Source organism: Notechis scutatus, chromosome 12, assembly GCF_049901735.1.
Source record: "Notechis scutatus isolate UNSWTSFEM ecotype Mainland chromosome 12, rNotScu1.2, whole genome shotgun sequence".
In the NCBI taxonomy this organism is placed as follows: domain Eukaryota; kingdom Metazoa; phylum Chordata; class Lepidosauria; order Squamata; family Elapidae; genus Notechis; species Notechis scutatus.
In genome coordinates, this window is record NC_142020.1 from 7,940,768 (window position 1) to 7,955,286 (window position 14,519).

The 14,519-nt window shown below is 44.4% G+C and overlaps 1 protein-coding gene across 1 annotated transcript in view; it reads left to right on the forward strand.

The window, feature by feature from the left end:
- The window catches only part of CFAP70 (cilia and flagella associated protein 70), a 49,566-nt gene that overhangs the window by 21,224 nt on the left and 13,823 nt on the right, over nucleotides 1–14,519 (forward strand). The window contains exons 16-21 of the mRNA XM_087973193.1: nucleotides 171–302; nucleotides 3,598–3,723; nucleotides 5,060–5,193; nucleotides 5,858–5,973; nucleotides 9,555–9,746; nucleotides 12,580–12,726. Coding sequence (XP_087829319.1) covers nucleotides 171–302; nucleotides 3,598–3,723; nucleotides 5,060–5,193; nucleotides 5,858–5,973; nucleotides 9,555–9,746; nucleotides 12,580–12,726 — 847 coding nt within the window. The remainder of the gene's footprint in view (nucleotides 1–170; nucleotides 303–3,597; nucleotides 3,724–5,059; nucleotides 5,194–5,857; nucleotides 5,974–9,554; nucleotides 9,747–12,579; nucleotides 12,727–14,519) is intronic.

Here is a 14,519-nt window from a genome sequence, read left to right on the forward strand (position 1 = left end):
AATGGGAGGCAGAGAAGAGATGGGGGGTTGGCGGGGCCAGTCAGAGGTGGGATTTGCCCATTCTCTGAACTACTCCAAATTTCTTCTACCGGTTCTCCAGAACTGGTCAGAACCTGCTGAAGACCACCTCTGGTGGGATCCTTGGAATTGTGTCTTTCTCTTCCTTATAGCATGCGGTTGTAAAAATTGTGCGGGAGAAGTACTTGAAGACAACTGCCTTTGAAACTCTGGACCAACTCCAAACGTTCCTCAGTGAGTTGTACGTCTACCTGATGGATCAGATGCACATTGCACTGAACCAGGTGAGCTTTGGAAGAGCTTTGCTCTTTCCTCTTTGACTGTTGAGGCTGTTTTGGGCTGATCCATGTCAGGCAACCCAAGGGAAGAGTAATCGGGAAGGATGATTTAATTCCATTTTCATTTTTGCTGGCAACAGAGCAATCTGTGTCTCACGTGCTGATGGTGAAAGTTCAAGAAGACTGTCTACACAGGTAGTCCTCGACTTATGACCACAGTGGACCCCAACGTTTCTGTGGCTAAGCGAGGCGTTTGGGAAGTGGGTTTTTGCCCCATTTTATGACCTTTCTTGCCACCGTTGTTAAGTGAACCATGGCAATTGTCCAGTTAGGAACAAGGTTGTTCAGTGAGTTTGGTTTATCCATGGACTTCGCCGGTCTGAAGGTTGCAAAAGAGGATCGTGTGACTCTGGGACACTGAAACCGTCATAAATATGAGACAATTGCCAAGCATCTGAGTTTTTTTTTTTTTTTTTAAAACAAGTTTTATTAATTTTTAAAACACACAAATTATCATTATTCATTACATGTTTAAACCTTTTTCCCTTGTAAATTTAACAAGTCAGATAAATTATGATTCTGTTTTAAACCATTTCCATATAATATACCAAAACCTCTTATTCAATTTCTCTTTACTTCTCTTTACTCTTATTCAATATCATTATTATTATTTCATCTGTTTCTTTCTGACTTAGTTACCATTATTCTCATTCTATATTTCTACAAGTTTTTACCAATTCTCCCCCAAAAAGACATATACACACAACACACAAAACATAAAAAAATATCTTTTTGGAAAGTAACTTGGACCCAGGTGTCTCTCTCTTCATGGACTTCAATTATATTCATGCTCTTCTTACATATCATTACTTATTTTATTTACCATTCTAAGCCTTCTATATTAACTTCTCCACATATTTCACCCTTCTTAATTCTATCTTAATTAATCATCTTAGTTTAAATCATTATATTTGTATCTTTTGTCCATTTTTATCATCCCTTTGTCTCATCCCTTATGAAAAAAAAAAAAAACAGTTTCTCCTGAAATCATTAATCAGAGTATGATGCCTTTCTATCTCCCCCTAAGTTAATCAAATTAATCTTTAAAATAATATCTAATACCCAATCAGATTTTGCTTGGTACATTCTATCTAACTAATACATCCAACACAATTAAGTGCATAATTAGAGAATAAATCCAAATATTAAAAAGAAATACTATAATAAAAATTTTATAATAACATCAATACCATAATTTTATTAAACTCTTTAATTAAAACAATATTCTAAACCTCTCCTATTATTAAGTTTTAAAACCAATCATTTTTAAACATTTTAACATTTTAATCTCTTATCAACTCTTAAACCATTGCAATACTACCATCTCATCTTATGTACCTTGCAAAATCTTTTTTTTTTTTTTTAAAAAAAAATTATACTTTATCCATTATCCATAAAAATTCCTTTTTCCATTTAATTTCAAAACGTTGTAGCTTTTCTCCACCTTTTCCCTTTCTTTCTTTTCCCAACAAACCTTTCTACCCCCCTTCTTCTAGCCTCTGCCTTACCGGCTTCCCTTCTCTGTCGTATTTCTTTTCCCCTTTGTTTACAATCATCATATTGGTTTTGCACTTTATTTTTCCCTTTCTTAAATGTTTTTTAGATCTTAAGTCCTTAAATCCTTTAGTTTTCTTCTTTTCTCTTCTTTTCTTTTCTTTCTCTCTTCCTTTTTCTGGATCAAATTCTGAGATTCATTAAAGATGGCTCCTTCCTTTCTTTCTTGTTCCTCTGCTGTCTTCATCTGTTGTAATTTTTGTTGATAATTAGTAAGCGCCATTTCTAAGAAAAGGAAAGCTTCTTCCACACCATTTCTTAGTTCCTCAACAGAAAGAGCCATTATAAATCTTTTCTTTTCTTTTCCCCTTCTTTCTTCTTACAACAACCAGAATATTCAAAAGAAAATAAAAAAGATAGAACAGTCCCAAAGTTATCAATCAGTCCAAACCAAGGCAGAGTTCTCACTTTCTCCTTCTGGGGTGATATCAATCAAAGAGAAAGAAAGTCCATAATCTGTTTAAAGTCTTGTTACAATATATTCTAGTCTTCAAATCCTTAAGGCATCTGCTCCAACAAATCTTAGCATACAAATATTTTCTTTTTAATCCTCTCTCTTCCCACTCATCGCTTAAAACCAATTTCCACCTAAAAGATAGGTTTCTTAATATCCAGTTATTTATTCCGTAGGAAAAGAGGAAAGCTATCCTTTCAGCACCTTCAAGCAGCCGCTTTTTCCTCTTCTGGCAGGTATTATTCAGAAAGTCATACTTTTCAGGAATTTTATTAAATATGTCTTAGAGTCCTAGGAGCCAAGAAAAACTTTCTCCTCTCAATCACTTTCTCCACTTCCTCCTGCGCATTCTTACCCGGCTGCCAGCTTCTTTGTGGCGGCCATTACGGACCGCCGCTGCACTGTCCTGGGAAAAGGGGGTTCTGCCGGCCAGGGAGGGGTCTGCAGCACCCCCAAACCCTTCTCCGGATCCCCCTACCTTCAGCTGCCCCTGCGTGGCAGCCTAGCTCCGCACCCGGCTGGGTCGGAGCCCCAAAAGGCTAGCGCGGCAGGGATCGCGCAGCCGCAAATCCCTGCCACTCGCGAAGCCGACAAACCGGAAGTCCCCCAAGCATCTGAGTTTTGATCATTGGGGATGCTGAAATGGTCGCAAGTGTGGAAAATGGTCATAAGACACTTGCTTTCTTTGAAGATGTTTTGCTTCTCATCCAAGAAGCTTCTTCAGTTCTGACTGGATGGTGGGGAATGGAAAGATTTATAAGGGACACAGGGCAGGAAACATCCTGGAGGCAAGAAGGCTCCACACCTATTTACACTACTAAGATGACCCTAAGAACACAGATAAACCTGCAAGTGGCCTCAACAACTCTCTAAAAGGATGCAAATAACTGCAAGGAGTATAAATCCTTCCATTCCCCACCATCTAGTTAGAACTGAAGAAGCTTTTTTGCATGAGAAGCAAAACGTCTTCAAAGAAAAAAAGAAGAAAGTCCAGTTGCCTCTTGAAAAAGCACCTTTGGGACAACATTACCTGGATGACTGAGAACCTTCATAGACTTTTGGTCATAAGTCATTGTTTTCAGTGCCGCTCTAACTTCCAATGTTCACTAAATAAATGTTTGTAAGTCGAGGATTACCTCTGCTCAAATACATATAGCCAAGTGCTGAGTCGAGCCCTCCTGTAACTGAACCAGCCTGAATGTTCCTTGTTCCTTGTTCCCCTGCCTTGACCAGGTGCTGTCCCTCCAGACCCCAAGCCCTCCTCCTCCTGTGTACACCACCTTGGAGCAGCTCCAGCTCTTTGCTCGAGAGGCCCAGGTCAATGGAGAATATGGTTTGGCCTCAACTTACTATCAGGAGGTAAGGGAACGCCTCCTCCTTTCCAAGCAGAACCATTGTGGTTCTGCAATGAGCTTGTCTGATAAAGAAGAATAGGTGTAACTCAGGGTTGGAATTAGCGGCCGTTGGTGCTCTGTGAACTTGGTGGTTTTCTTGCAGATGTTTCATGACCCACTCTAGGTAACAACACCATCAGGACTATCATTGGATCATGAAACATCTGCAAGAAAAGCCACCAAGCTCACAGAAGCACATTTTTTTTAAGAATTGGAAGCCTTCAGATGCTGCAGTTCTTTCTCTTTCAGTGGAAGGCTGGCTGGGGAATTCTGGGAATTGAAGTCTAAATACCTTAAAAGTTGCCAGGGTTGGACACCCTTGGTCTCGATAGATTCTTATTCAAGAATTCCTGGAACATACATTACACTAGGACAGGGGTCATCAACCTGCGGCTCTGGAGCCGCATGTGGCCCTTTCATCCCTCTGCTGTGGCTCCCTGTCGCCAGTCGGTAAAAGGAAAAAGGATGCCACTCTAGGAGGAGATTCTATGGTGGGGGAACTGGATTTCCGGTTGGCTCCAGAATTGAATTGGGGGGGGGGCTTCCGGTTAGGATTTTTGCCAACTCCTGCACTCACTAGGGAGACGTGAAGGTTCAAATAAAGTCAAACAAAGATCAACATTTCATTGTATCTGGAAGTTGACATCCTATTGAGCCATGGTGGCGCAGTGGTTAGAATGCTACTTCTGCTGACTGGCTATTTCTGCTGACTGCCGGCTGCCAGCAGTTTGGCAGTCCGAATCTCCCCGGGCTCAAGGTTGACTCAGCCTTCCAGACTTCCAAGGTGGGTAAAATGAGGACCCAGATTGGGTGGTTGGGGGCAAGAGGCTGTCTCTGTAAACCAGGGCTGGAAAGCACTGTGAAATCTAAGTGCTATTGTCATTGCCCTTCCTTCCTTCCTTCCTTCCTTCCTTCCTTCCTTCCTTCCTTCCTTCCTTCCTTCCTTCCTTCCTTCCTTCCTTCCTTCCTTCCTTCCTTTCCTTCCTTCCATGGTGTGCAGTGGATAGAATTTAGCATTCACAGTGGTTAGAATGCAGTGTTGCAGGCTGACTCTGCTAATTGCCAGCAGTTCGATCCTGACTGGCTCAAGGTCGACTCAGCCTTCCATCCTTCCGAGGTGGGTAAAATGAGGACACCAGATTGTTGGGGATGATAGACTGACTCTGTAAACCGCTTAGAGGGGGCTGTAAAGCACTGTGAAGTGGTATATAAGTCTAAGTAGTATTGCTATTTTTGGTCTTCAGATCTTCCCATTCAAACCTTCCAAACAGAATACTAACTAATGTTCCTTCTGTCTCCAGAGGTTGTCTCGAAACCCCCAAGATGCCCAGAGCTGGTTGGATTATGGCGCTTTTTGCCTGTTGACTGAAGACAACCTCAAGGCCCAGGAATGTTTCCGTGAGGCAGTTGGGCTGGATGCCAATCACCTGCCCAGGTATCACTTCGTCAAACAGTTCTGGAGCCCTGGTCAGACAATAACTAGGTAGCTCACACTTAAATGTATAAGGATATGTATATACATATCCCGAGTAAAATTTATGTATCTTCACTTCAGGATGGTGGGGAATGGAAGTATTTATACTCCTGGCAGACAGGTGATCATTTGCATTTGAGGTATTGAGGTAACTTGGAGGTTTATCTGGGTCCTCAGGGTGACCTGAGTTAGTGCTCCTGGCTCCTGTAGTCTGCAGTTTTTTTTTCCTCTGGAAATCCATTCCTACCCCCACACCACTCAAAGGGTGTCCATCCCAAATTGCATAGCTAAAAGTCTGTAGAGATTCTCCGTCATCCAGGTCATGGTTGTCCCCAAGGTGCTTTTTCAGGAGGCAACTGGACTTTCTCATTGGCCAAGTGTGATTAGACACCCAAGGAATTTGTCTCTGGTGCATAAGCTCTCAGTGTACCTACAACAATAGTGATAGATCATTATCATAGTCATTGTAAATTTTGAACTGATTGGATTTTCTTTCTGAATAAATGTGCTTTGGGGGCTCTCTAAACCTGCAACGTGCTGCGATAGGGACAACCCCAGGATGTGAGGTAGAGGATTGTTCTTACAATGGGCCCTTCCTTTGATTCATTGTTTGCTGTCTGTTCAGTGTGCTGATGTGTGGGATCATGGCTGTGATGCTGCAGAATTATGAAGAGGCTGAAGTCTTTTTTGAGGACGCCACCTGTGTGGAGCCAACCAGCGTCGTGGCCTGGACCATGTTAGGTACGAATCTGGCTAATATAACCCTGGATGATTTGGAAATGCTGATTGCCAGAGTGTTGACTCCATCAGTACTCGGCACACTTTCTGCATAATCTATAGCCGTGATGGCAAACCTATGGCATGGGTGCCAGAAGTGGCATGCAGAGCCATTTCTGCTGGCACATGAGAGGTCGCCTGGAAGAGCCCCACAGCGCATGCATGCGCCCCCCCGCCAGCCAGCTGATTGTCAGGTATCTGCCGTGCATGCGCAGGGGCAGGGCGCGGGGAGGCACGCACACATGCGCAGAGGTGCATGGTGCACGCAGGGAGGTCGTGTGCAGTGCGCCTGGAGGGGGTGGTGCATGCATGCGCGGGGGGGGCGGGAGGTCACGTGCACATTGTATCATGGGTGCAGGCACGTACGTGTGCATTTTTGGCACACAACATGGAAAAAGTTAGCCATCACTGGTCTATACGTTCCGACTGACGAACCCAAGCAATTCAGCGCTCTGAGACTCCCATCTTCTTCAAAGCACTAGTTTGGCACAAATGGAACTTAAAAACAGCTCTATTTCCCACTTTTTCATATCGTTAAAAGTTAGGTATCCCCCCTCCCCCCGTGTCACAGATCACATTGTCCAATTACGTACTGTGTCATCTCTTTGGCAACCGGGTTCAGTCTCTGGTCGGCGCCTGTTGAGATGACCTTGGTTCCCAGGAGATATCAAGTTGTTTTGACTGGTGTGCCTTCCAAGCCTCTTCCCATCCCCACCCTGCCTAACTGTGTGGCATCTTTGGAAACGGAAAGATGGCTGCGACAGATCTGATCCGTTTCAGAGTTGACGGTAATCCTATAGGGCCAGGCTTCCTATGGATGCATCACATCAACCCATTCTGCTAGTCCAGGGAGGGAAGGCATGCAACAGACCCCATCAGTCAAAAAATTCCAACTGGTGGGGTCAAGGAAGATGGCCTTCTCTGCCAGTGCCCCTGCATTGTGAAAAATCTTGGCCTTGGAGGTGAGAAAAGCCCAATCTCCCCTTTTCTACAAAGGGGTCAAAACCTGGCTGTGTAGCCTTGCGTGGGGGACACAAGGACCCACATAACCACAGGCCTGTTCAGCCCCATGAGAATCCCTCTGCCTGCCTTAACAACTCTTTGTCTCCCCATCTTGGATCTCTCCGTCAAGTCTTGCAATTTTATGCATCTTTTTAATATTTTAAAAAATTTCAATCGTACATTATTTGGTTTTTTTTTAATGTTTTGTTGCATGTGTTAAATTGCACACCATCCTGGATATGACCATATGCTTAGAAGTTTTGGAAAAATATCAAAAATTGGATTCTAACTATAACTAAACAAGAAGTAAAACTTGAACCTGAAACCTTTTTGCTGGGTATGATAGACTCAAAAATAGAAAAAGAATATATCAATATTTAATCTTGCGCATTATAATGGCAGCCAGAATAAGTTATGCTCAAAATTGGAAAGTGTCTATTGTCCCTTCAGAGGAGATGGTCATTAAAAAAATTCAGGAGTGTGCAGAGATGGACAGCCTAACCAAATTACTAAAAAAACAACAAAGATAGTGAATACTACAAAGTTTGGAACCGTTGGTACGAATGGTTAAAGAAAAGCAACATTTGACAGCTGAATAAGTTATGAAACTATGAAGGACGTGTGCTTAATCATAAAGTATTCTGTGAAATTAAAACATTAAAAGAACGAGGAAGGTATTGTAACAAGGTAGATCATGTCAACGTTATGGGGTAAAAGAAAAAAAAGAAAAGAAAAACGTAACCAATGCTCAATGCCTGCTGCAAAATGTATATATATGTATATATATTTGTTTTCTTAAGTTTTCGCGGGTACTTACATGTATGGTGTTCGGCTTGGTTCGGGTATTTTCCCACGTCATTGTAGTTGTTCTTTTAAAGTTGTAGCAACGTTTCAGCAGAATCTCATCTGCCATCATCAGGCTTCTGTATTGTGTCCGTCTGTGAGTCAGTGAGTATATATATTTGTTTATATGTTTGTTTGTTTCTTTTTAAATGTTTCATTTCTTTTTAAATGTTTCAAATATATGAAAGTTAAATAAACTTTATTTTAAATTAAAAAAAAATTGCACACCATCCAGACCCCCTGTCTGAAGGAGACAGGCAGTGAAATATTAATGTGTGAAATATAAATAGGTGGTCCTTGCTTAACGATGTCAGTTGGGAGCAGAATTTCTATTGATAAGCAGTGTAGTCAGGCATCAGTCAGCAGTGCAATCTCCGTGGTCCCCCTTGCTGTCGCTCAGCCGGGATCGTAGATTGTTCAGCAAGAACAATCGTCGCGATTTCCTGCTGGCTTCCAATGAGCAAAGTCAATGAGGAAACCAGCGGGAAGTTGTTAATCCCCGGCGGCTTGTAGGCAGGCTGTTAGGTGGGTAAGTAGCTGCCACAGCATGTAGTGGGTGAGAGTTGCAAATGGGCAACACACACCACAGAGTACGAGACCCCTGAGATCTTGTACTCCGTATCTGGGCTCCTTGGGAGAAAAAGCAACTTGCATCCTTTCCCGCTGGCTTCCCCATTGACTTTGCTTGTGGGAAAACCAGCAGGGAAGATGGCAAATGACAATCGTGAGATCATGGGATGCTACAACAGTGGCATGTCCAAGCCGGTTGCCAAGCACCCAGGTTGTGATCACATGAATGCCAGTTGCTAGGATGGCCAGAACTTCAAGGACCAGTCATAAATGCCACTATTCTTGTCATTCTATTCCTTTCTTCTTAATAAATTTTCCTAAAGAGAATTTATAAGAATTCTTGGGAAAGAAAAAAGCGACACAATTTGGGGTAGTGGTGAAGATTTTGGCCTAGATTCCAGGAAACAGTGAATTCTAGTCTAACTTTAGGCATGAAGACCAACTGGGTGCTTTTGGACCAATAACCAGGAGATGATGAGTTCTAGTCCCGCCTTAGGCATGAAAGTCAGTTGAGTGATTTTGGGCCAATAACCAGGAGATGATGAGTTCTAGTCCCACTTTAGGCATGAAAGTCAGCTGAGTGATTTTGGGTCAATAACCAGGAGACGGTGAGTTCTAGTCCCGCCTTAGGCATGAAAGTCAGTTGAGTGATTTTGGGCCAATAACCAGGAGACGGTGAGTTCTAGTCCTTAGGCATGAAAGTCAGTTGAGTGACTTTGGGCCAATAACCAGGAGATGATGAGTTCTAGTCCCGCCTTAGGCATGAAAGTCAGTTGAGTGACTTTGGGCCAATAACCAGGAGATGATGAGTTCTAGTCCCGCCTTAGGCATGAAGACCAGCTGGGTGACTTTGGGCCAGTTCTCCTCTCTCAGCCCAGCCCACCACATCAGGTTCTCATTGGGAAAACAAAAAGCAAGTAGTGTACATTGTACATTGTTTTGAGTTGCACAAAATAAAGGAGACCCATCAACCTATTCCATAAATAAAGATGATGCTCTCCATTTTAGGTGGATACCAAAGAACCTGATAACCCTGGTGTTTCTATGCCCTCCTTCAACATCACAGCGATGATTTCCTGAGGGGAATCTTTTTTTCCTTTTCTTTTTTTCTTTCCCTACCTTTCCTTTAGGACTTTTCTATGATATCCAGGAAAACTCCATTCGAGTCGAGATGGCCTTCCATGAGGCTACCAAGCTCCAGAAGGCCCGTCTGCCCAAAGAGAAACCAAGTCCTCCGAGCACAGAAGAAGTACCAGTAGGAAAGAAGAGGATGTCGTACATGCCTTCGCGGATGCAGTCCCTGCTTGGCCCGGAGGAGTCTGGTAAGCTGGAGGTGCCCACGAGGGCCGACAAGCCACAAACTCTACCACGTTATCCAAAATCGGGGAAAGCGTTAGAGGTCGTCCTCGACTTAGCAGTTCATTTAGTGACCATTGAAAGTTGCAACGCCACTGAAAAAAGCAACTTATGACCCTTTTTCACATTTATGACCATAGTCACATGCTTTCCATTCAGAGGCTTGGCAACCGATTTATGACGGCTGCAGTGTCTCGGGGTTACGTGATCCTCTTTGGCAACCTTCTGGCAAGCCAAGTCCATGGGGAAGCTGAGCCGATACACTGAGCAGCCCTGTGGCTAATTTAAGAACTGCGGTGATTATCTTAACAACGGTGTCGAGAAAGGTCGTAATGTGGAGCAAACACGCTTAAGAAATTTCTCACTTAAGAACATAAATTTTGGGCTCCGTTGTAGTCGTCAGTCAAGGACTACCTGTATAGGAAAAAAAAAAAAAGGATGCTTGGCCAAGAATGTTTGCAGGAGAGCCTATTTTGAACTGCTTCCCCCAATGTTTTCTAGGTCAGGGGTCTCCAGCTTTGGCAACTTGTGGACTTCAATTCCCAGAATCCCTTGGCCAGCCCTGCTGAATTCTGGGAGTTGAAGTCCACAAGCCGTAAAGTGGCCAAGGTTGGAAACCCCTGCTCTGGGTGGACCTCCATGATGATGTTGAGTCTGCAAGGAAAAACCCAGATAAAGTTAACCTTCTTTTTTGGCCTGTCCTTGTGTTCCACTCCCCCATTTCCATTGCTAGTGGAATATAATATTTATTATTTTTGGATACATCCATCAACAGAAATCAGGGAGGGGCAAAACATTTTGAGTTTGAACCATTTCCACTGGAAGAGTTCCTACTCTTTGAGTGCAGAACGGTGGGTCTGGAGGCGACAGGCTGGGGCAGTCTATCTATTATGACCTTGAGGGCCAAATAGCTGTTTTCACATCCAAGATGGGGAACTTTGTGGTTCAAACCGAAACCTTCAGATCGGGGCCGCAGCTGAGAGTCAAAGTCTTCTGCACAATCAAATCTGATTGCAGATTTGTAAAAATGAGTGAGATATTCATTGTATTTTTTGAGGTGGGACTAAAATGTACCCAGACCTTTCTTTGATTTGTAAACGTTTCAGTTCTTGCTCGGCTGCCAAATTTCTGGGTCACAACACCAGAGGAAATACAGCTATGCCTGCCAAAGTAGCCAGATGTCATCCTTTCACCTTTATCCTGGTGCTTTTGAGTGCTGCAGCCTTTCTGTTGTTTCCATGGTAACCTCTCTGCATTGAGAAACAGACTGCCCTAGGTCCAGCTTAAATTTGGCATTTACAGAGTACGGTTATGGATCCAGGAGACACGGTTTGGGAATTATCCTCTGTGTTACCCTTCCTTGGCAACAGCAACAGCAGTTAAGATTTATATGCTGCTTCACAGTGCTTTCCAGCCCTCTCTAAGCGCTTTACAAAGTCAGCCTATTGCCCCCAACGATGCGGGTCCTCATTTTACCGATCTCGGAAGGATGGAAGGTTGAATGAACCTTGAGCCAGTCAGGATCAAACTGCTGGCAGTTGGCAGAATTAGCAGAATATACTGCATTCTAACCACTGTGCCACCAGGGCACCTCAGACCCATTATCCTGGGCCCAGGAAAAAGCAATCTGGAAAAACAAAGAGAATTATAAGATTATTATAGAATTACAGAATTATTATAGAATTATAGGGGTGGAAGGGACCCAAGGCAGAAGACATTATCCCATCCCAAACAAATGATCTATTTTTGAAAACCTCCAGCGATGAAGCACCCACAATTCCAGGAGGTGAATTGTTACATTCATGAATTGTTCTCACTATCTCGAAATTTCTCCTTAGGAATTGGCTGATGGTGACAGTCAGTGAAGAGCTCTTACCTTGACATTGTTCCCATTGAATTCCCTTGGCCAACAGACTGCACACCCCATAAATTAACTCAGAAAGTTAACTGAGCTCCTAACCAGTGTTAGACAAGTTGTAAGCCTGTCGACTGGAAGGTCGGCAGTTTGAGACTCAGACACTGCATGACAGAGTGAGCTCCCATTCCTTGCTCCAGCTCCTGCCCACCTAGCAGTTCAAAAGCATGCAATGCAAGTAGATAAATAGGTACCACTTGTATGGGAAGGTAACGGCATTCCGTGAACCTCGCGTCTAGTCATGCCAGCCACATGATCACGGAGGTGTCTTCAGACAGGTGGCTCTCTCTGCTAGGAAACAGAGATGAACGTTGCCACTAGAATTTGACTTGACCAGAGAGAGGAAACCTTTACATTTTAGTCTAGATGGAGACTTTCTGCTGAACATTGTTCTGTAATCGAGTTAAGAGGCTGGTCAAATCAGGCTTGTGTCAGCCTTGGAAGGCATATTTTACTTGGAAGCTTCAAGGCTACCACATTCCATGCCTTGGAATTTGGGAGGAGGGATTTCATAGTGAGGTGGAAGATTAGACTCAACAACACTTTCTCAGAGAGTCAAGGACATGTCACCCTGCACGTGGAAAGGAGTGTCTGGAGGGATGTCTCCAGTTGGGACGAAGGTTTGATTGGGCCATGTGATGGACTGGTAGGTGCAGGGGATGGATCTTCGATTTCTCTTTTGGGAAGAGAAAACCCGGAACTCTCAGATTCAAGTTTTTCCAGCTGTGCCAATATGACAACTCTAATGAAGTGGAACTTTGAGGAAATGCCTGTCTCAGAGTTTATTGGTTTGGAGTTGGTTAGTTGGAACGCTGACATTAACCCGAATCTCTACCTCTACCTTTTGTGTCCTCATATGGGTTGGTTTCCTTTTTTACCTCCAGAAGAATCTCCAGAATCCACGGCAAAAGTCCAAGGAGAGTCCTCGGAGCCAACCAGTTCCCTTCGTGCACCCGAAGAGGATACCATACCTAAACAGTTCAAGCGATTGTCCATTACACCCAGTAAATTTAGGATGAGCACTCACAGAGGTAGACAATCTTAGGGGAGAGCTAGAGAGAACTCGTTGTGAGGGTGGAGGTTGGTTCTCCAAGCTTGTGGGTTGGTTTCCAAACGTTTTGTTACCATGCTAGGTAATATCTTCAGCTGAGTTTAGGGGAGGCCTATGTTCTTGTTGTGGTTCGCCAGCAGCCTGTGCAGATGGCAGCGGAATCGAACAGTGGGGAAGAACAGGGACCAGTCTGGGAGTCTGGGGAGGACTCGGACAAGGGTCCTGCGTCCGATGCAGAGATGGGGCCAGGACCATCTGGGAGTGGGGTGCTGACTCTGGAGCCTCCAGAGTCTGGCAGCAGCGAGGCAGAGGAACAAAGGGAGCCTGTTCCCAGTGCGCGTGTGCGCAGAACTGCTAGAAGGCAAGAACAGCTGAGACAAAAGGGGCGACTTGGGAGTAAGGCTGGGAGGTGATTGGCTCCTCCCATAAGACATAAAGGAGGTGCAAAGGTAGAGAAACCTTTGCAGGAAGCAAAGTCGTTCGTTCTGTTTGGATTAATCCTTGAAGCTCTGTGTGGACTTTGTACTTCAGTTGGTTTTTTTATAATTCATTCGGCACTCTAGTTGTTGGCAGCAATTCAAAGGAGATAAAGGTGGGTGCTTATCTCGAGGGACTGATTGGGACTCATTACCGGCTGGGAATGAAAATCATTCCCAGTGTTGAAATAAAACAAGAGTTGTTTTAACTAATCGTGTGCTTAATTACGGTCTCGGGAAGCCTTGGTCAGAACAGAACAGGGGTGTCAAACTCAAGGCCCGGGGGCCAGATCCAGCCCACAGGGACTTAGATCTGGCCCATGCGGGAGCCCTGGGAAAAGTGAAGGACGGGCCCGCAGTGCTTCTGCCAGCAAAAACGTGGCCCTCCCAAGCTCCATTTTGGTGGCAGAGGGTTGCAGGAGGCCATCCCAGCCAAAAATGGAGCTCGGGAACCCATTTTCTCTGCCACAGGTGCCCCTGACGCAAGTGATGTCAAGCTGGCCATGCCCACCCCTAGTTTGACACCCCTAGTTTATAACAAAGAGCTCCTTAATCTTTGTGAGGGCCTCTCCTTTCACGTCCCAAAAGTGCTTTTCCAAAAGGCAGCTAGGTTTTCTTGGATTTCGTCTGCTTCTTGGATGAAAGTGGAACACCCCCCAAAAAAAGTCCAGTTGCCTTTTGGGAAAACATCTTTGGAACAACCACGACCTGGATGATTGAGAATCTCCATAGACGCCTCTCCTTTCATCTTACATTCAGGTTCCCCCCCCTGTCCCTCCCTCCCACCTCAGTGTCACATGCCAAGAATTGTGTTGCGTGTTCATTCTCCAAAGCCTGATAGCCCCAGCATCAGCTAGGGTTGGGTGGGCACAGGTTGGCCATAGCAGCCTGGTGGTATTGTGCCAGAAGTCCTGCTCCTTTTGGTCTCCCCTGCCCACATCTCACACACATACACATATGCTCACACACACACACAAGGCCCAGAGCTTCCAACGCAATGCCACAAACTGCATTTGTCACTCTGATGAAAGTGGCAAGAGCTTGCTGACACGGCTGCACAACTTGAGGTCCAGCTGGAAACTCCATGCAGGCCTGCTAAGCAAGGTTCCAGAACTGAAATTATATTAACCCAGCACTAGGGAACAAAGAAAAATGGCTGATTCTCTGTTTCCAGGTAAGGTAAAGTAAAGTAAGGTAGGGTGGGTGGGATGAGATGATGTGACGATGAAATGAGATAACATTTATTATCACTTTTTTTCTGTGAAAACACTGGCACAGATTAAAAAATGAAATTCTG